Genomic DNA, 26,601 nt, shown 5'->3' with positions numbered 1-26,601 from the left:
TGCAATGCGTTCCAGTTGTACCAACTTATTTCTTTGTAAAATAAAATACACTACTTTGAAATTAAAATGACAGACACATCTATCACTGTCAAGGATCTTCTCGTTGGACAGACTATAGAAAGCATAGACCACTTAAATTAAAAATTGAATTTAGTAAAGCTAGCATGTTGATAGATTTAATCGTATTTTATTGTTTTTATTGTTGTAGTACCTGTGAGAAATAAAACAATCATATAACATAAATATCGCCTGCCAATTTAACCAATATTTTATTATACTCTAATAAAATTTTCCCAAATAAATTCAACCGTCCGTATCTTTCAACGCCAAAATCCTTTCTGCAAATATTTAATTTTCGACTCGCATACTTTAAAACGTAATCTCACATTAACCTGAATATAGCCGGACAATACAAATTTGTTCAGGCCATTTTGATTTTGAAAACGGACCCAAATTGCTGGCTGTCATCACCCGGCGCTTTTATTTGCATTAACAGCATTTCCTTCGTGACAAGCCGATGACAAAACTTTTTTATTCCGAATGCCGATGTCGTTCAAATATTAATTTTGCAAACAGATCAATACCGCCGGTTTTTTTTTTGTTGTATAATACTTTGCGTGACGTGATGTGGTTTTTGGTAGAAAAACATACATGTCACATCAAAAAGCTATTATAATACATCATGTATTAATAATATTATTTTTACTATAGTCAGCAGCAGACCCGGCCACGCTAAGGTCAGTGATGGGCAAGTACCCAATTAGTGATGTTGGTAGCGAATATTTCCATTCCAATTTTGCAGGAAATTTCAGAAATTTCCGAAATATTCGGTCCCAAATTCGCGAATATTCGCAAAAATCCGAATTTTGGAAGAAATTTCTTTTCAAAATTCAAAACATTGAGCAAAAATTTAACGAAAGTGTATCAAGTATGCCTATTCTTAAATCAGAAGAAAAATAATGCTTCTCCGCCTTACAAAATAGAAAACGTATGGCTCTTAAAATAATGCATTTTGCCGCGAATCTCTTGGCCCCCTCTGTTTCCTGCGAGAGCACCTTAACAATGAAGAACACATAGCCGCTATGGAATTTATCAACAATATCACCAACAAACATCCTCAGTTTGTCAATAATAAAGAAGCCATTTTTACAGATGTAACAAATTATTGCGCCAAATCGGGTTTATGGGCTCTCTGCTACGTTTGAATGTCAGTTAAAAATGTAGACTGTCTAAGTTGGTGGCAGGCAATATGTAAAAATACTCAGTTGAAATATTTAGCTGTTACTCTGCTGTCTTTACCAACGTCATCTGCAGCCACTGAGAGAACTTTCAGTACTTACAGTTTTATCCATACTAAAAAAGGAATCGCTTAACTGCACAAAGAGCCGGCAATATAATGTTCGTAGCTCATAACAATAAATTATTACTACAAAAACAAAAAGTGGATATGGTACATGATATGCAACAACATGACATTCCTCCATAACCACTAGAACCCGTGGAGGTAGAGGTCCATCCTTCAGAATCAGAACCAGATGATACATCAAATATACCTGATTTGGAAATAATAACTAACGCAGACAGTACTACTACTACTATAATACCCTATGAAGATGGGACCAGCTCGGCCCCTGAAAGTATTTCGGAATAGAATAATTCAGTTATTTGTGTTTTACGTTTTTTAAATTTATATTTCGCGCTTTTTTGTTTTTTTTAAGTTCATAGTCATAGTTCTTGGTTTATCTACAAAGTACAAATGTTACCAAATAATTTTTGTTATATGTTATGTTTATGACTTTTAGGAGTTATGTATTGTTTATTAAAAATATAACAACTAATATTATGTTTATTGTATTTTTTTTCACTTACATGTTGGTATCAAATGTCTATCTAATTTATTCATTGTATCAACAAAAAATATGTAAAATTGTAAAATTTCCTAAAATTTCATAAATTTCCGAAAGTTTCCGAAAATTTCGGAAATTTCCTGCAACAATCAAAAGTTTCCGAAATATTTACATCACTATACCCAATATAGAGAAATTTGTGTAAATATACAAGTTTTTACACCCGGTATATACTGAAAGGGTCAATAAATTGTATACAGGGTGCTACAAATTCGAGGTACGAGCATTGGTATATCGGAGACAGTAATAGATACGAAGATGGTTAAATTGGAGCAAAGTTTTAAAAATTTCAAGGATTGCTGAGTTATTTGGTAAAAACGGATTTTTTTGAAAATCAATTTTATTTTTTCCTGTCGTTATTTTTTAGAAAATCAAAAAATTAATTGCACATTCTCACGGCCACTTTATTAGACCTATCTGATAGTATTTTTAGATTTTCGAATTAGCTGATAATTTGTGGGATACAGAGGCCAACTTAATTTTTTTTAAATACGGACCTGCATTTTTTATTTTATGTTTTGAAAGAACTCGGCCTCCTGAATACAATGATATGTCACACTTTATACTTTTTTTTGTTTTAATTGCCTTAACAACAACAAAACTACACACACCGGAAAAGTCTAGGGATATTACAATTTTATCCAGCTATCGTCAGTAATTTTATTATTTGCATTTCTGATATAATAAAATTAAAATAAACAAAAAGTTTACAGGACGTATCGGAAATAAAAATAAGAAATTTAAAGAAATTTTTCAAATTCACCTTGATTTTTATTGAACTCAAAAAAAACTCTTCTAAACTGTGAATAAAAAAAAGATAAAACCATTTTTACTTAATAAAGGGTATGGCCTTCTCTACTGTTCATTACAGCCCTACATGGTCTCTTTATGATCCTGAACAGGTTGTCGATCTCTTCTTGAGGTACAGCCTGCTACGCTGCATTCACGGCCCGAACCAGATCCCTACGAGTTTTACGAGGCATACCCATTCTCAAAATTCTTATTTCGACCGCGTCCCATACGTGCTCGATGGGGTTGAAGTCAGGAGATTGTGCCGGCCAGGGTAAGATGTTTAATTGATGAGCATTGATAAACTCACTTACCACTCTGGCTGTATGAAGCCGTGCATTGTCATTCATGAGAATGAAGTTTCTCTCAAAATCATTGGCATATGGTAACACGACAGGCTCAAGAATTAAATCTCGATATGTGATTCCTGTTAGAAACCTTTCAAGAAAAACGAGATCGGTTTTTCGGCCTAACTGGACTCCTCCCCAGACCATAACTGTTCCACCTTGATAAGGGTGCACTTCCTGAACATGATCCAACCGAATAAGATTTCCCGGTTTTCTCCATACCCTAAGCCTTCTCGAATCCGGATGAATTCCAAAGCGTGACTCATCCGTGATGAGAACATTGGCTCATTGTTCATTCGACCACTGAACATGATCTTGAGCCCACAAATATCGTACCTCTCGATTTCCTCTCGTTAAGGGTTGAGCTCTCCAGGGGCGTCTGCTTCTTAAGCTGACCTCTTTTAATCTATTGCGAACAGTGTCAGGACTAACGGTTACATTATGTTTTTCCTGGAGAATTAAATTAAGCTCTGGTGGTGTAAGAGTCGGTCGGCGTCGAGCATTTAATTGTAAAAAATGATCTTGCTGAGGGGTAGTAATGCGATGTCGCCCTGTGTGCATTTCAGCAACATCACCACTTTCACGGTAGCGTGCACTTAATCGCGATATTACACTTTGCGTTGTATTTAATGCTCTAGCTACGTCGATTTGGCGCATTCCAGCTTCGAGCATACCCATGGCCCTTAGCATTTCGTCTCTGTTAAGATGTCTACGCTCCATAATGTCGTTTAATACTAAACAGAGTTATTTGAATGAATTCTGGCTAGTTATCATAAAAACATAGCCAGTACAGGTTAAATTCGAACAATTGATGCTAGGTGCTGTTTATACATTTGAAAAAAATGCATAAACACTTCTGCTAATATCCCAAATTTAGAAATAACTAGTGTGACTACTTCGTTTCAATCGAAGTAGAAAGAATCGGCCTACAAATATGTGGTTGTTTATTCAAAGCATTTATTTTTAACTTTAATAAAATGACATCCCTAGATTTTTCCGGTGTGTGTATTTAATTATTATTAAAAATAATAATTCCGAAGTCCCAAGCGCCACTTTGCCCCAATTTAAGCATCTTCGTATCTATTATGGTTTCCGAGATACCAATGCTCGTACCACGAATTTGTAGCACCCTGTATAGAATTAGGGTAAATACCATTATACCGGGTCATATTCACGTTTTTAATTTAAGATATTCTAACAATTTTTTTAAAAACAATTTGTTGTTAAATTAAAATTATTGAATTACTAATATCGCTATTAAATAATAGGAGTTGATGGTAGAAGGGTGAAAATTTAAGGTTTTAGGTATTTTTTAATGCCACATCATACAAAAATAAAAATAAATATAATATTTATAAATAACATTTTGTCCAAAAAATTAAAAAAATGAAGTGGATCATCCAGTTGTGGAGGGGTATAAAAAATTGATAACAACCTATTCTCAGACCTACTGAATATACATATAAAATTATATCAAAATCGGTCAAGTCGTTTCGGAGGAGTATGGTAACAAAAGAGAAAAATCAAAGACTTTCCTTAATTTAAGTAAAAACAATCTTCGGATTGTCACGGGGTTTCTACCAGGGCTCTGTCTCCTCAACGAATACCTTAGTAGGCTGAAACTGAGAAACAACGGTGAATGCAGATTTTGTGAGGAAAATGAACACCTCGAAAACACCAGAAACACCTCGAAAACACCAGAACACCTTATCACTGAGTGCGCCGAGACGACGACCTTTTATGCCATGAACTTTGGTACGGCTGACGCCGAGGATGGAGAGCTGGTCTCTGTCAAGCCGTCTCAGATACTGGCTTTTGTTAAAGCCCTGAGAGTGTATGATAAGTTATAACGAGTTATAACTCAAGAAAGACTCTTATAACACAATAGATCGGTTGTCCCAAGGAGAAACACAATATATGATAAAAATGTTTATGTGAGAAATTAAGAGTAAAAGTTGCTTTGTTATACCGATCACATGTAAGATTCTGTTTTTTAGTCTGTATCTTCGTTATTTTCCTATAAATCTAAATTTTTACAATTGCAATAGATACATAATGACCAAGTATAATAAGGGCTGGCAAAGTTTAGTCTTGGGTCGAGATTTCCGTATGTAAGAAGAGTACAATCCGTCTATAATGTACTGAACAAAGAGAGGACAGTAAACACGTTGCCAAACGTACGAAATAAAACGAGAAACTGTGCACATCGCTAAGAGACGTGGAAGGGGATATAGCAGATTTGTCGCAGTTGACCGGTCGACCCAATCAATACCTCTGTCAGTACTTTAAATTCTATGGAAAGGTGTACGTAATGCGTTCAGCTCACTATTTAATTACGTCTCGTGATACTTGATTTGTTTATTTATTAACGAGTCGTTGTAATTTTCCCTATAGCATGAATTTTTTTAAGTGCAAGCTAGAAAGACTTGCATTTTTGGTCAATCAAATAAGTGGAATTGAGTGGGTGTTCGATAGCGGTCGCGCTATTAGAACTCTGAATTCAAAAATTGATATCTCGAAATCTATTAGAAATAATAGATTGTAGTTTTTTCAAGAACTTTGTTAATATTTCTGCTGTATTTTCTTTGTAGACAGTATGTGAAAATCTTTATCTAATAATAATAATAATATAATAATAATCTTTATTATATTATTTATTATTTATAAATGGATGGATTGATTACAATTTTTAAATGGAAAAACCAACTTATCGATTTTTTCTTATGTAAACATATTGTAAAATATCCGATCTTGAAAATAAAAAAAGTTTCAATATCTAAAGTGGTTCTTGAGTTATGGCCTGTTATGTGTTAAAAAGTTGGGCTTTTAAATTATCGCGATTGCTGACGTTTTCTCATTATAAAAAAAATGACACCCTAACGATATCCTTATAATTCCATTTCAGATGCTCAGAAACATTACAAACCTAATGATTTTATCTAGTTATCTCTTGAAAAATAAGCGGTTTGCGATCGTGATTTTACTTTACTAGACAAGGAAAGGCGTATCGGCAACGAACGCCGCAACAGCATTTCTCTCACTCCGACTTAATAATATCCCTATGCGATTTACTTCCACACATGTAAATGCCGACCCAAAAGTAACAGTTGCCAGCACGGTATACATATATGTTAAAAATGATATTTACGAAAAAAAATGCATATACTGTGTTTTTCCTTGGAAAAGCCGAGATCTGTAAGGTCGAGGTGATTAACTCCTTTCCTAAACATTCTACATTCTGTGAATATACATACAAAATTTCATCATAATCATGTGAATAACAAATTGCATCAATTTCATATGTATATTCAGTAATAGTACAAATTTCATTTCTATATTCAACATGGTGAGTGAAACGCGTGTTCAGTGTTAAAAGTAAAGGTTTTTGTGTACCGTGGTAAATTAATGTTTTATCTGGCAGCTGTAACACTAAAGATTCCAACCCTATACTGTAACGTAAAGGATATATTTTTAATTTTAATATTTTTCCTGTTACTTTCAAAGCAATAACCTACAAAAAATAATTTTGTCTTTATTAGACTGTAAAGGAAATATATTCTAAGATTGCGAAAAAAAATGTTCGAAGCCACAGCAATTCAAAGGAAAATTTTACGTCCCACTGAATTTATAACAATAAAATAATAAATCTCGGTAAAAAGCGAGTGATACCTCGAAATTCCGGCGCACAGAAGAAGAATAAAATATTAAGGTTCATTAAGGCGGTAGACAATCGGTCGATTTCCCGCAAAGACGGTTAATGTATTCAAGAGCGGGCTGACAATGAAGGAAGCACGATAACCGCCGGCTCCATTCTTTACCATTGAAAAGCCGTGATTTAAACGGCCTTTAATATAGCTTTCCGTCGATGGATTTCCTACGCTATATCTTCATTATTTTACCGTGGCGCGTCGGAGCCTTTGATATCCTTCTCTGTCTGCTCGATGAAGCAACGCTATACCTGGGAGAATAAATAGAAAAATACTCATATTTATTGTTTTGTTGGGGAAAAGTTCATCTCAATTACATTTCATTTTTTGGACATTTTAACATTGAAAATGTTTCTGTTATCCTATATAAGGGAGCCCAAATCGAATTAAAATGCTACATTTGCCACACCATGACGTCATATATACAAGGGTATAGGAAATCTCGGCGCAGCGGCGGCAGTCGGCCAGCGCGCGCAAAAACCATTACATCGCTAATTGTTTATTGATATATCTTTATTAGTTTAAAAGCAAAAAAATATGGGGTTTGCTTTTGATACCTTGTCAAGACATAAGCGAAACTTTTAAATTGTTTTTTTTTTTTCATTTAGGCCTTCGTTTTTCGTTAAATGAAAGTTATATTAAAAAATCTATTTTTAAACCAAATTTTCGCATGATTGAAATCATTATTCATGTTTAAATTTTTTTTTGGTCATAAGCGCTAATGGAAATGTTTTTTCGTAAAGTACGTAGTTATGTACTGTACTTCCATCCCTGAAAAATTCAGCTTGTGACACCGAACTGAGAGGTAACGTCAAAATAAGCTTTAATCTACCTACATCATAGGTAGGTGTAGGTACTCTAGGTATATTCTACCTAGACAGTAGCTGAACTAGCTGATAGTAGTAATTAATTTGTTATCCGATAAGTAGTTTGGTTTGGTTTGGTTTGATAATAAGACTAATTTCTACTTATTGGTAATAAGACTAATTTCTTCTTATTCTTTTAAATATTACAGTGTTTCTTTTTCCTAAAATGATATACTTAATTTTCGCTTAAAATTAAAAAATCACAAATGGAGGAAAATATACGTTATTGAATAAAGTTTATACAAATCACTTTACCATAACAAAAAAAAGTAAAAAACATGTCATGGCGGAAGATATTCAGGTGGCATTTCACACATTTATCTATTAAAATCGAGATTAAAATAATAAACTTGCGTAACATGTTATACACGAGATAGAAAGTTTCAGAATCGATTAATACGCAATATTCTACGCAGTAAACTTATTCCTATGCGCGGATGAGCGTCTTCAAGACTCTTCCTTCGGCCAGGGTCACGACGCCGTCGAAGAGGAATCGGCCTACGTTTGGCTAAACAGGCTGGACACGGTGGAGTACGATATTGGCGAGTCTGAATATTTATAAAAATTTGCAAAGTAAAATATGTTGGAAAAATAATTAATCCATACATATATAAAAGCTCAAAAGGTTTTTTTGTTGCATCCATCCCGCCGAAACCGCTTTACCAATCTTGATGATTCTTTTTTTAAATGAAAGGTATATATGTGTAGATTTGTTATGAAGTATTTTTATAGTGCTTAATGGCTATTTCTTTGTGTAAAACGACTAAATACTAAAACATACCTGAAAAAACACCTACACACAATACCTCCAGAAATAAATTATTTGTCATTGTCAGTGGTGTGTCAGTTAGATTATATATTACGTTTTTAGATATTTTAGAGTGAATTCATGCCGCCAGCTTTACATACATAAATATTAGCACAAAGGTTCGTTTAAACAACATTAGTGAATTAGCTACACAAAGCGATTTTAGGAAATTCATCAACCAAATGGGTAAAGTTAGTAAAAATTTATATAAAACATGGTGACCTCTGGATTATACACATAAAAATGGGCACAAAGGTAAAGCAAATTTATGAAATTTATACCCTTAGGGAGTAGAATAGGGAATGAAAGTTTGCTGTACGAAAATGCAATATTATAACATTATAAACCAGACAGTATAAAATTTTATACAAGGGTTTATTTAGTGACATCATAACGAAATATATCTTCCTCAATTATCCTTCAAAGAATAAAAACTAACCTATAAAGAGAGTAATGCCCTTAATAAATAAAAAAATATGAAAAATAAAAAACATCTATGCTCACTAGCTATAAAGAAGTAAAAAATCATTTAAATCAATGCATGAACGATTCGAGGTGTAACGCGAACGTAGTCGCGCGAAAAAGCTAGTAATTTATTAAATTATCTTATTTAACTCATTAATTTTCATTGAAAAGGAATTTTTGTAATTCGCCACTATATTAGTTAAAAACTAAGAAACTCATATCAAATTTAAGTTTTGCGATTTTGACTTATACTTTTTACAAAATCTGAACACGTTTTAAAAGAAAAAAAGTTTTTGATAATATTTGTGTAGATTGACTACAAGTTGTATAACATAAATTTCTACGACCGGTCTACCTAGTGGTCTGCAGCATCGCGTTGTGGTGCAAACGTTGGCCTGTTAATCTGTGACGTGACGCACAACAGCCAAGAAAAACAGAAGCGTGGCTAAGAATTTAATAATTTAAAAAAAAAGTCTTTTAGATACAGTAGTAGGTATTAAAAAGTTTTGTGTTTAAATGGGGTTTGCCTTTAACAGTTAAAAAATTATATCGTAAAGTGTAACTTTCCGTAAGAATTCTTTTTTTTTGCTTGCTTGTTTGACGGATAGGTGCGATCGCATAATTATTATTGATAATGTTTTATTTAATTTTAACATTACTACTTTTTCAGTGAATCTTTAAATCTGTTGTTTTTTGTTCGTTATTTAAACATATGTATGTAATACACTCATATTAACACTAATCATATTTTTACGTTTTTATTCATCATTTTCAATGCCCCCCCCCGGTGCATCTTTGTAAAGGACTGTGAATTTTTTATTGTTTTTTTCCATAGCAACTGTTAAAATTGCCTTATATCTATCAAAAATAATAGATAAAATAGTACTTTAACAGGAAGGGTGGATTAAATGATACTTTAACAGCGAGGATAGGTTAAAAACTTTATTTCTTCTCATACGTTTTTTAATTTCTTTCATTTTTAAAAAATGTTGTATTCCTTTTCATAAGGTATTCGGGATTTAAATGGAAATCATTTGTAAAAAATGCTTTTTCCAAATATGCTAATGAGCCACCCTTATTCCATTTGGAAAAATTGAGATATGGTTAAAAATACGATTTGAGCATATTTTAATCGGCCAGGACAAGACACGAAAAACATTAGACGATCAAATTTATTTTTCCAATGCCCCTTAATTAAAAATTAGTGTTTTTAACACAGCTGTTTTATTTTATATTTAAATTTGAATGGGTTGTATATCCATTGGGGCTAGTTCTGGTGTTTTATTTAGTTTAAGAAAGTAAGAAGTAATATTTAGGTAAATTAAAAGTTAATTGAAATTAAAGTAACAAAAGAATTATTGCGGTTGTTCGCCTACATTATTTCCAAGTCAGCTCCTTGTACGTTCTTGCACTTTCTCCTGGATAAAAAGTCTTTTAATTTCTTTGGATATCGCGATACAGAAAATGACCAGTTGAGTTCTGACCATTTTAAATGTTACCTTAAGTGAAGTTAAACACTTAAAATGAAAATAATAAATACTCGGCACTCCTCGCGTCGTATTCCTAGTCTGTCACGACCGACCCGTCCAAGCACAACTGCAACTGCGTACTGCCTGACCAGCCGACTAGCCGGCAATCTCGAGTACGAACGCAAAACGGGTAAACGTAAATTCGTCCGGCAACTTGCATGTTACTAGTAGCCTGGTCTTCTCTGTATAATAGAATAGAAAATTCTCGTGCCTGTAACGTTAAGTAAATACGGTAACGTAATAAATAGGGTATTTAGAGGGATAATATCGCTGTTATAATATTATTGATCTAACTTAAGATTGTCATTGTTTATGTTCCGGCATTTCCGGCATATTCTTGATTTCTTGTCCAACATTCTCTTTACTTATGAAAAATGGAAGAAGTACTGGAGTCTGCGGCGGACAATATCGAAGTCACACTCGGAGTCGTAGTTTCCTGCTCGAGGCGCAATGGCGTAGCGGGTAATTTATTATGCACGAAATTAAATTTATAAAATGAATACTAATAAAATTCCGAACAACAGCCATGGCACTCTAGATTAAAGTTTATAATACGATCCTTTTAAAACGAAAATGTTACAAGTTGACATATGATATGTCATCCTACTCAGAATGTCATTTTCTATCGAATAATGTAGAAATATACCGAGGGTGCCATTGAAAAATCAAAAGTTGTAGTCATTTATGGTAAAACAGGAAGTGACTAACATACCAAATGTCGTTTTTTTATCTGAAAAATTAAAAAAGTTATAGGGGTGAGTCACTTTCGAGACGCAACCGGTATGTAACAGAAAACAGGTATTTAGTTATGTGAAATTGTATTTCTGATAATAATTAACAATAAAAAATTTTGATTTGCAATAATTTATATATATATATATATATATATATATATATATATATATATATATATATATATATATATATATATATATATATATATATATATATATATATATATATATATATATATATATATATATAACGCAAAAACAAAATGGTATTCCATATTTGGCTACTTTCCTCTAATATTTCCTCAATGTCTCTGTTAGCCTTTTCTACAGAACCCTGATTTCGAAATCTAATTTTAAAATGAAGACATTCAAAGCAAATCCGTATTAATTTAAAAAAAACAGGGAATCACGAAAATAAACGGTTGAAACCAAAGCAATCAATTCTATTTCGTAAAACTTTGTGTTCGATGGACTATCGATATACAGATAGCGAACTACAGATATATTATCATTATTATCATCTAATAATCATCTCATTTTGTTGTAATTAGATATTTTAAGTAAATATATTTTTAGAGATTAATCAGATATTTCTGTTCCATTATTTTTGTTAGAGTTTAGTATTAAATGGCCAACCAGAATTGTTTAGATAAAGATTTTGCATCTTTGCGTAATAAATTGACTAGGTTGGAAAAATCATGAAAGCTTTAATTAGGCCCCAAAACTCCAACGTTACCCTTTCTCTCCTAATCTAATTGCAGATTGCTTTTATTACTACGTTGCCTTTTTCCTTTAGAAAACATCTTTTCCCTTCTGCTTTCTCTTTTGGTTATTAAAGCCGAATTATTATTGACATTTTTTATCGCTAATTAGTGGGTATTTAGAGCTCGTTATCGAAAATTTAAATCAGCAAAAAAAGGTCTCAGGGATTTACTGTTTTAGGTAAAATAAAAAAAAATCTAATGACCTAAGAATTTAAACCCAAATGGCTTATTAGTCCTTAATTCTTTTTCATTTCAATGAATACTTAAATATCTTTGCAATTTATCTTAAAAATATCTATATTTAAGAAGAGAAAAATAAATAAAAAAATATTCTAAAACAGTTTAAGTTAAAAGTGAGTAAGTAGTAAATAATTAAATTTATTCATTTCCTTATTCAAACATTTTCCAAGAAAATTATTAAGTTTAGAAATCCTTGCTTTAATACCTTAATCCAAGATTTTCCGACGATCTTCTAATACCATTTGAGATATTCATTTGAAACAGATGAAACAACGGTGTTGCCATATGCTCCAGGTGAAATCGAGGATGTGGTCGAGAACGGTAACTGCACAATTTATTGAAATTTCGTTTTTGGAACTGTCAATAGGGCAACAATAGGGATGTTCGGTCCTAATATTTCAGTACCGGATTCCGGTATCACGAAGTACTGGTCCTACAACTGATATACCGGTTCCAACAATTAGATCGCTGGGACCGATACTGACTGAACCGGTATACCGGCTGGACCGGAAGACCGGTTGGACCAGAAGACTGGATGATCCAGAATATCGGAAAGACCGAAATAAGAGCTTTGGATGTTATGCCAGTGAGCATATACAGACCGGACCACCGTAGTAGTAACATAGGCAGAACCGGACGAATTAGCGTATACCCGTCCGCCGGATAGAAAGCAGGCGAAAAAATGCGATAAAATAAAAATAGGTAGATATGTGATAAGAATGTTTCAGAATTTGTATTTATTCATGTTTTAATAGCCTAAACGAATACATAGATTCTCGCGACAGTTCTCGTGTAAAATTTATTTTTAAGTAAAATAATGGATGTATACGAAGTTCGTGAGAAAATTCAAATTGTAAAATGGTATTTCCAAAATAGGTCTTATCGGAATATACAAACAATTTTTCCACAAACTTTTGTAAACAGGCCAATTCCATCTTTACTTACTGTATCAAGAGTTATTAATAATTTTGAAACACATGGGTGCGTGTTCCCACAAAAACACAAAAAGCCTGATGTGTTGATTAATGAAGAACAGGAGTTAAAGCAAGTGTTCATTTGTGCTACCGTGGATCAAAATCCCACGTTTTCAAGTAATCAAATTGCGGTTGAGGTGGTTGTCCTGTCCACAATGCCCGTATTGTTCAAGAATATTTGAACAATACTTTTCCCAACCGTTTAATTAGTGGATATGTAACTATTTTGTGGCCCGCTAGATCACCAGATCTTTCTCCCAATGACTTATTTTTGTGGGGTTATGTAAAATCCAAAGTGTATGGTCATAATAGGGCTAATAACCTGGATGAGCTTCAAGTAAAAATACGAGAGGCTTTCCAAACTATTAGCCCTAATATGTTAGCAAATGTCAGACGGGGATTTTACGACCGCCTAGGCTTCTGTCTAGCACAAGAAGATAGTCTTTTTGAACACTTGTTATAACTTTTTCTTATTTAGAGTAATATTTTAGTTTTTTTTTGGGGTTTAAAGAATTGATTTATTTTTAGTTTTGGCTTGTAAACACATTCAAATAATAAATATTTAAGTATTTTCATTTTAAATGTTACCTTAAGTGAAGGTAAACACTTAAAATGAAAATAATAAATACTCGGCACTCCTCGCGTCGTATTCCTAGTCTGTCACGACCGACCCGTCCAAGCACAACTGCAACTGCGTACTGCCTCACCAGCCGACTAGCCGGCAATCTCGAGTACGAACGCAAAACGGGTAAACGTAAATTCGTCAGGCAACTTGCTATGTTACTAGTAGCCTGGTCTTCTCTGTATAATAGAATAGAAAATTCTCGTGTCTGTAACGTTAAGTAAATACGGTAACGTAATAAATACGGTATTTAGAGGGATAAATTAGATTTCTCGGAATATATCGTAAATCTATTCGTCGCTGTTATAATATTATTGATCTAACTTAAGATTGTCATTGTTTATGTTCACATTTCCGGCATATTCTTGATTTCCTGTCCAACATTCTCTTTACTTATGAAAAATGGAAGAAGTACTGGAAGCTGCTGTTCTTGGAGATATAAATGAAGCGGAAATAAGATGCTATTTTACATATTTTAAATAATAGAGTTTAACGAACATTTTAATTTATTTAAAATACATGAGTGATCCATAAAAAAGATTTTTTTTTCTCTATTTATGGCCACTTGCCTAAAACGGCATTCAGCCAGCTTAATTATTAACTATATGAGCGTTTCCCAAATTATTATATAGCGTTTCAGTTTACTTAAAATCTAAACTTAAAAATTCTAAATCGAACAAACACAGACTCACACACACATTTAACACCCATGTTCGAGGCCGGAATCGAACCGGCGACCTTGCGTCTACTAGAAAGCAGCGCAATCATTTCGACCACAAGGCCGACTCATAAAAAATATTCTTTACATTAATTTTAATTTTACTAAAAAAAAAAAGAAAACCAGATTACTAGATCAAACTAGACTAGCAATGTCTTAAACATACATAAAAATAAATTACATTGCATGTTCCTGACCCTTTATTATGTATCTCTCTCTCTCTCTCTCTCACACACACACACACAATGGAATTTGGATTTATTCCGTTGGAGAATTCATGTCTCTTCAAAAAATACTATTAAGGTTGCCTACCCCTCAAACAAATATTTTCCTAGATATTTTAATTTACATGATTTGATCTGAGTAGAACCCGAACTCGAATATCTCGGATGCAAAATTACAAGCTCAGGATTCCTGGAAGAAAAAGTAAGGAAACAAGCCAATAAAGCTGCCGCAATATCAGGACTTATCTTAAATATCCCATATGGAAAAACAAACATTTGAGTACAGAATATAAGTCAAGAATATACAAAACCTGCATACGACCAGTGATGACATATGGTACGGAAAACAGAGCTGAAACATCAGTAACAAAGAGAATCCTACAAACTACTGAAATGAAGACCTTAGGAATGATAACTGGATACACATTGAGGGACAGACAGAGAAATGTAGACATAAGAGAAAAGTGCCAAACAAACGACATTGCCAGATGGATAAGGCAGAGAAGAAGAGAATGGAACCAGCATGTCAATAGAATGGACCCCGACAGAATGGCCATAATAATTCGCAACAACGTACCCCATGGTAGAAGACCTACTGGACGACCACCTAAACGTTGGCAAGACAGTTGGCAGTCAACCTCGCAAGAGTTGCTTAGACGAGGAGGAAACCGGAACTAAACAGGCGATACGCCTTCTAAAAGAAGAAGAAGAAGAAGATCTGAGTAGATCTTTATTATTTGATAAAATCTAGGTGGATGTGAATGTTTGACGTTACTTCAACATAGCTGTCTAATTAGTCCAACTTTAACAACTAGTTATCATTTTGTGTCAGTTAAAACAAAAAAAAAGTCTCAGAAATCTACCGAAAATGCAAACTTATCCTACAGAGAATTGATATGATTATTTTAGTTGGCGAATGCAGTGTGCATTCACCAATTAATAGAATACTTAAATGCTCCTGATTTTTGACTAGTCTGTTTTTTTGTTTTTTTTATGGGGATATGTTAAAGACAGTGTTTACAAAACTAGACCATCTATTGTCGACAACATCCATCTAGAACTCCAGATATGCCTTTTAAAATGAAAAGATCCTTTTTAAAAGACAATAATTTTATGCGGTTAACAGGAAAGGAAGCATTTCAAGCATTTGATTTCATCTAGCTAATTTTTATTCACATAATTATATAGGTCTATATCTAGTTTTAATTCTGTAATAATTAAAATATGTTTTAATCGTGTATCTTTTTATTACTTTTGAGCAGTTTGTTCTACATCCTTTAAATCGCGTCACCCTGTACATAATTATTATTACGAACATAATTAAGTTTTTTAATAAAGAAAGACACTCGTAATATCTCTCTCTCTCTCTCTCGAACCCTTTCGATTTCCATAATACTTATCCTTCCTAACACACCTTATACGTTGTTTAGAACCCTCCTACTTTCCACGGTTCCACAGCTATAAATCAAGCCAACTAGAGAAAGCGAATGTGGCGTAATTATTCATTCCTCTACCGGCATAAATAATTAGACGTTAGTGGCCGTATTTACGAAGACACATGGGAGTGAAGCTCTAGAACAGAAGCGGTTGTTCCTCTATTGTTTGGCTGACGCAATAGCGTATTGTTGGGGGGCGATACCTTGAGAACGCCGGCAGGTGTTTTGATTTCTTGCATTTGTTATCGTGTTTCCATTTCTTAAACAAGGAAGAAAGCTTGGAAACGTTCTTAACAAAAATAATTTATTCTAAGAGAATTTAGAAACATAATACTTACTAAAAGAATTTTCGTAAAGCTTTCAAGTGAGGAATAATGACATTTTATTCATATAACAAAATTTTAATTATTCATAATCTTTGAAAATTCCAGAGAGGGAAGTTCAATTATATTTAATTGTTCATTGTTTAATTGTAGATTGTGCGAAACTATGTTCGTAGAACAATTTAAAATGCTTAAATAATAGTAATTTGAGTTTTTAATAATAGCAACAAAACAAATATAACCTTAGGTTAAACAAATCTGCCTAAGCTTCAACATTGCATTTTTTACACTATGTAATAGATCATATGTATAGATTCAGAATAAAAACGGTACTGTAATTTGTAACATATTGTATTGTAATATGTTGTTCCCTGTGCGCATTTTTGCAGCAAACTTGGTGAGATGGACCTTAAATGACTACGTTGTTATTAGATAGATAGGTATATACTACGTAATGTTATATCCAACGTAACTCCAATCTCCTTCGCTGGTGAAGCCGCCACGGCTGGTTATTGATTTTCAAAATCTCCAGTTACGATTATAGCAAGTCGATGCAATCCACACTTAGTATAGAAGAAAGTATTACAGCAATAGTTAATGGGCCCCACATTTTTATTTTAGTCTAATATGCCTAAAAGCTATTTTGCCTAGTACTAAAATATTTCTTTTTTGCCGAGTTTTTTTTACCGATTTTTTATTTTTTATTTTTTTTTATTTATTGTTTCCATGTTGTTCCCACGAGTAATGGACATTTTAACGGTCGACCCCCCAGAGGTTCAGTAGAGGGGCAAGGCTATAATATACAACAAGAGGCGCCCAATCTTGAGGGGAAAACGCTTGCGACATTACATTTTTAGCCACCCTAATACCATACAGTCCTCAGCACGTTTTAACCTATTACCTAAACTTGGGTGGTAAAGCTATCGCTAACTACGTAAGTACATCTAATCACCTATTTTTTTTTATCTGTCCTTCTAACGTCACACAATCTTGGACACAACTGTACTGGACACGACTACTCATGCCCTCACCTAATACGCCATTTTGTAACGACGTCCATCTTGGATTTTAAATTTTGTCATAATCACAGTATTCTACTAGTGTAGCCCTTTTATTTAATACCCATATTGAGGGGGTTGTGGAAAAATACGAAATCCGCCATTTTGTACCGGCGGACATCTTAGATTTACAATGTTATTGATATTACTATATTGTATTGTCATCGGAACTAAAGGTGTGTACCAAATTTCAGATCAATCTGACAACAGGAAGGTACTTAAATTTCAATTTCTAATTTTGACCCAAAAAATAAACAAACAAATAAATAAATACCGTACGGCTCGAGCTAAATAAAACCGTTTAAAAACGCAACCGAAAAAACGAAATTAAAATATTATACAGGGTGGTCCGAACTGTATTCCGGAAACTTCGGCAGCATATTCTGCAGATAAAAATAAGTAAAAAAGTTCTTATAAACATATGTTCTAAAGTGCTTAGTTTCGGAGATACAGGGTGTAGAAGTTTCATTTTTATTTCGATCTCTTCCAAATAACTTCTGAAGTAACGTCAATAGTTGAAAATTGGTGTCTGGGAGTTTTTTGACATGAGAAATTTGATTTTGATGTCAAGATGATAATTTTCCATCATTTTATTCAACAAAAAAAAACCTTTGTGTAAAAATACAATATTAGGTAATGATATCAGTTTAAAAATATTTTATTTCAATTTTCGTTCTACAACTTTCGTATTTGGTTTAAGCAAACTTTACTAAAAATACAACTGCCAATAACTCCCGAAATTTTTGAACGAAGAAAAAATGGATATGCAATACCGCTGCACTTTTCTGTTTATAATCGATGATAACTTGATAGCGAGCCGAGCAACCCCAATAAATTAAACAACACAGCGCATATTTCATGTTCTCCTGAACAAACATGCCGTGCTGCATTTTTTTGGATCAACTTCGACTGTTAGACAATGGATTCAAAAATACGATTTAGGCATTTTCGGCGTTGTACCAAACGAACGCAGCGAAAATACTATTTCTGCTCATTTTAGAAGTCGTTTATTTTGATAAATACCACTACACTGAAAAAAATTCACAGTCCTTTACAAAGATGCAACGGGGGGGGGGCATTGAAAATGATGAATAAAAACGTAAAAATATGATTAGTGTTAATATGAGTGTATTATATACATATGTTTAAATAACGAACTTAACAAAAAACAACAGATTTAAAGATTCACTGAAAAAGTAGTAATGTTAAAATTAAATAAAACATTATCAATAATAATTATGCGATTGCACCTATCCGTAAAACAAGCAAGCAAAAAAAAAAGAATTCTTACGGAAAGTTACACTTTACGATATAATGTTTTAATGTTAAAGGCAAACCCCATTTAAACACAAAACTTTTTAATACCTACTACTGTATCTAAAAGACTTTTTTTTTAAATTATTAAATTCTTAGCCACGCTTCTGTTTTTCTTGGCTGTTGTGCGTCACGTCACAGATTAACAGGCCAACGTTTGCACCACAACGCGATGCTGCAGACCACTAGGTAGACCGGTCGTAGAAATTTATGTTATACAACTTGTAGTCAATCTACACAAATATTATCAAAAACTTTTTTTCTTTTAAAACGTGTTCAGATTTTGTAAAAAGTATAAGTCAAAATCGCAAAACTTAAATTTGATATGAGTTTCTTAGTTTTTAACTAATATAGTGGCGAATTACAAAAATTCCTTTTCAATGAAAATTAATGAGTTAAATAAGATAATTTAATAAATTACTAGCTTTTTCGCGCGACTACGTTCGCGTTACACCTCGAATCGTTCATGCATTGATTTAAATGATTTTTTACTTCTTTATAGCTAGTGAGCATAGATGTTTTTTATTTTTCATCTTTTTTTTTATTTATTAAGGGCACTAGTACTCTCTTTATAGGTTATTTTTTATTCTTTGAAGGATAATTGAGGAAGATATATTTCGTTATGATGTCACTAAATAAACCCTTGTATAAAATTTTATACTGTCTGGTTTATAATGTTATAATATTGCATTTTCGTACAGCAAATTTTCATTCCCTATTCTACTCCCTAAGGGTATAAATTTCATAATTCGCTTTACCTTTTGTGCCCATTTTTATGTGTATAATCCAGAGGTCACCAAGTTTTATATAAATTTTTACTAACTTTACCCATTTGGTTGATGAATTTCAAAAATTTCTTCTAATTCTTTTTGTAGGATTTCATTCTTTTAGACCAAATAGTAAGGAATTTTCATACAACAAACTGTTCCGAGATAATTTTACCCTCTAAGAGGATGAATTTCCTAAAATCGCTTTGTGTAGCTAATTCACTAATGTCGTTTAAACGAACCTTTGTACTAATATTTATGTATGTAAAGCTGGCGGCATGAATTCACTCCAAAATATCTAAAAACGTAATATATAATCTAACTGACACACCACTGACAATCACAAATAATTTATTTCTGGAGGTATTGTGTGTAGGTGCTTTTCAGGTATGTTTTAGTATGTAGTCGTTTTACACAAAGAAATAGCCATTAAGCACTATAAAAATACTTCATAACAAATCTACACATATATACCTTTCATTTAAAAAAAGAATCATCAAGATTGGTAAAAGCGGTTTCGGCAGGATGGGTGCAACAAAAAAAACCCTTTGAGCTTTTATATATGTATGGATTAATTATTTTTCCAACATATTTTACTTTGCAAATTTTTATAAATATTCAGACTCGCCAATATCGTACTCCACCGTGTCCAGCCTGTTTAGCCAAACGTAGGCCGATTCCTCTTCGGCGGCGTCGTGACCCTGGCCGAGGAAGAGTCTTGAAGGCGCTCATCCGCGCATAGGAATAAGTTGACTGCGTAGCGTATTGCGTATTAATCGATTCTGAAACTTTCTATCTCGTGTATAACATGTTACGCAAGTTTATTATTTTAATCTCGATTTTAATAGATAAATGTGTGAAATGCCACCTGAATATCTTCCGCCATGACATGTTTTTACTTTTTTGTTATGGTAAAGTGATTTGTATAAACTTTATTCAATAACGTATATTTTCCTCCATTTGTGATTTTTTAATTTTAAGCGAAAATTAAGTATAACATTTAAGGAAAAAGAAACACTGTAATATTGAAAAGAATAAGAAGAAATTAGTCTTATTACCAATAAGAAGAAATTAGTCTTATTATCAAACCAAACCAAACCAAACTACTTATCGGATAACAAATTAATTACTACTGTCAGCTAGTTCAGCTACTGTCTAGGTAGAATATACCTAGAGTACCTACACCTACCTATGATGTAGGTAGATTAAAGCTTATTTTGACGTTACCTCTCACTTCGGTGTCACAAGCTGAATTTTTCAGGGATGGAAGTACAGTACATGATATGGGGACCCTTATTCCGAAAGTAGTACAAAATTAGACCGGGTAAAAGGGCACTATCATCAAAAATCGATATATTAATACCACCGTATAGAGAAAACAAATACTTATTTTTTGATCCAGTACACAATAAAGTCTTCGTAGGGAGTAATTTTTTATAATTATTTACAAAAAAACATTTCCATTAGCGCTTATGACCAAAAAAAACTTTAAACATGAATAATCATTTCAATCATGCGAAAATTTGGTTTAAAAATAGATTTTTTTTAATATAACTTTCATTTAACGAAAAACGAAGGCCTAAATGAAAAAAAGAAACAATTTAAAAGTTTCGCTTATGTCTTGACAAGGTATCAAAGCAAACTCCATATTTTTTGCTTTTAAACTAATAAAGATATATCAATAAACAATTAGCGATGTAATGGTTTTTGCGCGTGCTGGCCGACTGCCGCCGCTGCGCCGAGATTTCCTATACCCTTGTATATATGACGTCATGGTGTGGCAAATGTAGCATTTTAATTCGATTTGGGCTCCCTTATATAGGATAACAGAAACATTTTCAATGTTAAAAGGATCTCTCAGTCGAAATGAATTTGACTTTGACCCAAAAGATTGGCGCTTTTCAATAGGGCCAAGAACGACGTTTCTTTGCCCAAAGCATTAACTATCTTTTCATAATCTTTAAAAAAATACTTTAGAGAATAGAAGAATCTATATGTCCAAAGTATTTCACTCTTGACCCAACATTTCTTGATTAAAGAGACACTTTTCTTAAACCAATAGCGAATACTATTGACTCAACTAAAATTTATTTTGATCTAAGAGAAGTCAGCATCTTGGCGAGCATCGCATCGAGATGCCTCACTATGTTTGTGCCCTTACATTTGTACCAGCTCTGTTAACACTTTGGTGATTTTTATTACGTATAGCGTCAGATATGGAATGGAAACGGAAGGTATAGTAAGAATCAACCTTTAAAGGGATATGGTTGTAGAAAAAAAAAAATAAACAAAACATTCCTTATTCTAATATATTTTTTGTCGCTATTGAAATATTGTTTTAGAATATGTTTTAGCCCCATCTCACTGTACATTCATGTCGTTCGTCAATGCATCACGTCGTTATGCAAACTGTATTAAAAAAAAGAAATATCGCGAGGTAGTTGTCAATAACTCCCGGTATTTTCGAACGAATAAAAAATGTAATTTATGCAATATCCCTGCACTTTTCTGTCTATAATCGAGGATAACTTGATAGCGAGTCAAACCATCCTAATAAATTAAACACTGTATCCGATATTTCATGTTCTCCCGAATCAATACGCTGTTATGAAATTTTTTTGAGTCGCCTCGGCCGGTAAATTATGAATTCAAAAATACGATTTCGGCAATTTCATCGTTGTATCGAACGAACGCAGCAAAAATACTTTTTTGTAGTTATTAAATTTTGTTTATTTGTAAGTTTATAAAGCTTAACAAAAACAGTGCATTTTACCCATAGTAGATTAGATTGGCTATTCCTCTAAGGTTACAAAAGAATATTTAGTTTTAATCATTGTTTAATATTAGTAATTTCAATACAGTAAACAAATATACAGGGTGGGCCACTGAAAACTTACAATGGCTATAATTTTTAAACCAAAAAAGATATCAAAAAAATAAAAAATACCGTTTCTATAATATCGAGGGGGAATACATATGACTATTTTTTGAACCACCCTGACCTACCCCTTAGGTAGCACCCCTACTCACTTGAAAATCTTAAATATCAACACCCTACTTTTGGCGCCTTTTTGGAAAGCCCATGAAAAATGCTAAACGATGATCATAAAGTTTTTTAAGGTGAAATTGGAAAACTACCCCTTGCACGAAAAATTAGCTGGACATTAATGAAAAAAGTGATGTTTCAGTATAAGTTACAAATCGGGACCTAGCTAAATAAGGCAAATGAGGTATTTTTCCAACCACCCCGATAAGGAAGAATTTGCGTTATCGCAAAATTAGGCTGAACGATAAGTAAAACATCTTTGTGTTGCCTTTTTTATTATCTACATTTTTTATTTTTAGCTTCAAAATGGCAATGGTTTCAAAATGGCATTGATGATATTAGAAGTGAGAGGGTGGCACCTAGGGGTGGGTCGGGGTGGTTTGAAAAATACCTCATTTGACTAATTTAGCTGGGTCCCAAAATCACTTTTTTCATTAATGTCCATCTAATTTTTCGTGTAAGGGGTAGTTTTCCAATTTCACCCTAAAAGCTTTATGATCACCGTTTAGCATTTTTAATGGGCTTTCCAAAAAGGCGCCACAAATGGGGTGTTGCTATTTAAGATTTTCAAGTGAGTAGGGGTACCGCCTAAGGGGTAGGTCGGGGTGGTTCAAAAAATACGTCATATATATTCCCCCTTGATATTATAGAAACGGTATTTTTTATTTTTTTGATATCTTTTTTGGTTTAAGAATTATAGCCATTGTAAGTTTTCAGTGGCCCACCCTGTATTTCCAAAACTTAGAAGGCAGGGCAATAGTAACTAACTGTTCTGGCGGTCCGCCTTTTATCGGCTTAAAATCCACGGTGTTAAAAAATCGTCTAATTAATTCTTATTTTTGAATGAATTTATTTCAAACCATGCTGGATGCTCACAAAACAACCGTTTAGAGTTTTGTTTTTTTGGTTTTACAGTTGATGGGCCAAGGATTGTAAAATCTCTGAATTTTGCCTTAAATAGGTATATTCAATTCATCGACCATATAAAAAAATACACATTTATACTTTATATGGAAAGTAAATATAATTGGTCATTTTAATTACTAATAATTACTTACCTGATAATGAGTGAAGCAGGAATACGAGAATGTGCATCCATCGTGGATCCATTATTCTGAAACAAAATTAAAATAGTGTTGAATATATAATTGTAACTGTTCAATAAAGAAAATATACAAGTGAAGATAATGAGGAACGATACGAAATATGAATTGAACAAACCATCATTTAAAGTAAAACATTGAAACTATTGAAAATTCCTTCAACTTGTGTGAAGAAAATTAAGACAAGTTAATTGAAATAATATAAGAATACTATAAAAAATTTAAAAAATAAATAATAGAAGAGTTCTAAAGTAAAAATGAAATGCTTGTTGAAATATATTTTTATTGAAATAAATTCACCAACCGATGTTTGAAAGGGATTCTAAAGATATTTTGGCCTGATACTATTCGCAGCACCGACCTACTTCATACTAGAAAGGCCCCATTACATTGGATCATCCTAGAATGAGACAAAAATAACTGATATCATCAGTTATTTTTGCCTTAATGAGGAAAATGCATGTTTTTAAATAATGGTTTTAAAAAATATTTCATATAATTACAAATTGAACAAAAAAAAACTGTTGATATCGGTTAAGAAATGCCTCTAATATAAAACAATTAAATATTGTTAATTTAAATGGCCGGGCAAACGCTCTCTACCGCGCCTTACCGCTGTGACGTCACCCGCCGTTCTTCTGGTTGAGTGGAGCCAGACGCGTGTTTATTTTACACAGTTTGCTTTTAAACGCTGTTGAATCCGAGTCAAAATTTTAGTTATTTGTGTTAATTAATACATAATTAGTAATTAGTGATATGTATAAATAGTAATGGATGAGCGAAAACAGAAAAAAATGGTCCAAGGCCATGAGTAGAGATGAAAAGAAAAACGTTAAATTATCCTCTATTTTTACGATTTATTGTTCTGAAGATCATTTTGATGTAAATTCATATATTTATGTATATTGTCTTACATAGGTATATGAAATTTGAATGTACAGGGTTATTCATTATATTTTGACACCCACATACAGCCTTAACTGCAAGTTTTAGAAGAAAACATTGAATAAAAAAGTTGCATGGTTAAACAAAATTAAAATAGTGTTGAATATATAATTGTAACTGTTCAATCAAGAAAATATACAAATGAAGATAATGAGGAACGATACGAAATATGAATTGAACAAACCATCATTTAAAGTAAAACATTGAAACTATTGGAAATTCCTTGAACTTGTGTGAAGAAAATTAAGACAAGTTAATTGAAATAATATAAGAATACTATAAAAAATTTAAAAAATAAATAATAGAAGAGTTCTAAAGTAAAAATGAAATGCTTGTTGAAATATATTTTTATTGAAATAAATTCACCAACCGATGTTTGAAAGGGATTCTAAAGATATTTTGGCCTGATACTATTCGCAGCACCGACCTACTTCATACTAGAAAGACCCCATAACATTGGATCATCCTAGAATGAGAGAAAAATAACTGATATCATTCGTTATTTTTGCCTTAATGAGCAAAATGCATGTTTTTAAATAATGGTTTTAAAAAATATTTCATATAATTACAAATTGAACAAAAAAAAACTGTTGATATCGGTTAAGAAATGCCTCTAATATAAAACAATTAAATATTGTTAATTTAAATGGCCGGGCAAACGTTCTCTACCGCGCCTTGCCCCTGTAACGTCACCCGCCGTTCTTCTGGTTGAGTGGAGCCAGACGCGTGTTTATTTTACACAGTTTGCTTTTAAACGCTGTTGAATCCGAGTCAAAATTTTAGTTATTTGTGTTAATTAATACATAATTAGTAATTAGTGATATTTATAAATAGTAATGGATGAGCGAAACAGAAAAAAATTGTCCAAGGCCATGAGAAGAGATGAAAAGAAAAACGTTAAATTATCCTCTATTTTTACGATTTATTGTTGTGAAGATCATTTTGATGTAAATTCATATATTTATGTATATTGTCTTACATAGGTATATGAAATTTGAATGTACAGGGTTATATATTATATTTTGACACCCACATACAGCCTTAACTGTGGGTGTCTCAAAAAAGGTGGTCCAGAAAATTGTAGGTATTTTTCGCTTTTCAACTGTCAATATATCGTAAACATTTGAAGATAGGTATAGGATATTATACATGAAATATTTCTAGAATATCTAGAAATTTCCGAAGAATCCAAAAATATATAGGGTGTTTCACTTAAAAAAGTAACTTAATTTTGGCGTTTGCTTATGGGACACCTTGTATAATATTTTCATTACCGATAAACAATTTATTTCCTATAATTTCGTAGAAAACAATCTTTAAAAATAACAAGGGTAAGGGGAGGTCAATATATAAAAAAAAACTTTCTTTTTCACGCTATGCTCTGGAGTTATTTTTCCACGTACTAAACAAATATTTTTGTCTCTTTTCACTTCTACATAACCTACAGCATTATCTCCATACGTCTCCCTACCTGATCTGAAAAATAAGTTTATAACATTAATATTTATAACTATATAAAAGTTCGTAACAGTAGGTACCTACTTATACTTAAATATGTCTCAGTACTACAAAGAATAAATGTTACATACCTCTCTGTTTTTTTCCTCGTAATTCAGCACCAATAAATTGGGAATTTGTATTTATAAAAGCAGCCAACATAAAAGCATCGACTTTTGGCAAGTTATCTGATTGTGCTTTTACAAACCTGGAATCTGCCATTATTTAGAATTTAGAACTCATTTTCAAGCAAAATTAATGACAAATTCAGTACCTATAAAAGGATTTTTATTTTTGTTTTTAATTCTATGTTTAACACGAGTAAATGTTCAATACATAAACGCCGATTTTTTCCTCTAAAGATATTTTCGTCAAATGTATTACAGATATCACGCATTTTAATGTGGCAACACTGTGG

General features: G+C 32.5%; 1 protein-coding gene across 1 annotated transcript in view; it reads right to left on the bottom strand.

The window, feature by feature from the left end:
• The window catches only part of LOC115878453 (cadherin-87A-like), a 546,388-nt gene that overhangs the window by 270,536 nt on the left and 249,251 nt on the right, over positions 1-26,601 (bottom strand). Inside the window, 1 exon segment of the mRNA XM_030894963.1 lies at positions 23,697-23,752. Coding sequence (XP_030750823.1) covers positions 23,697-23,748 — 52 coding nt within the window. The 5' untranslated portion in view covers positions 23,749-23,752.

This window comes from Sitophilus oryzae, unplaced genomic scaffold (assembly GCF_002938485.1).
Source record: "Sitophilus oryzae breed Bouriz unplaced genomic scaffold, Soryzae_2.0 scaffold_1512_pilon_pilon, whole genome shotgun sequence".
NCBI classification, from domain to species: Eukaryota; Metazoa; Arthropoda; class Insecta; order Coleoptera; family Curculionidae; genus Sitophilus; species Sitophilus oryzae.
Note: the sequence above shows the minus strand (reverse complement) of the source record. Positions and strands in the feature narration are given on the sequence as shown.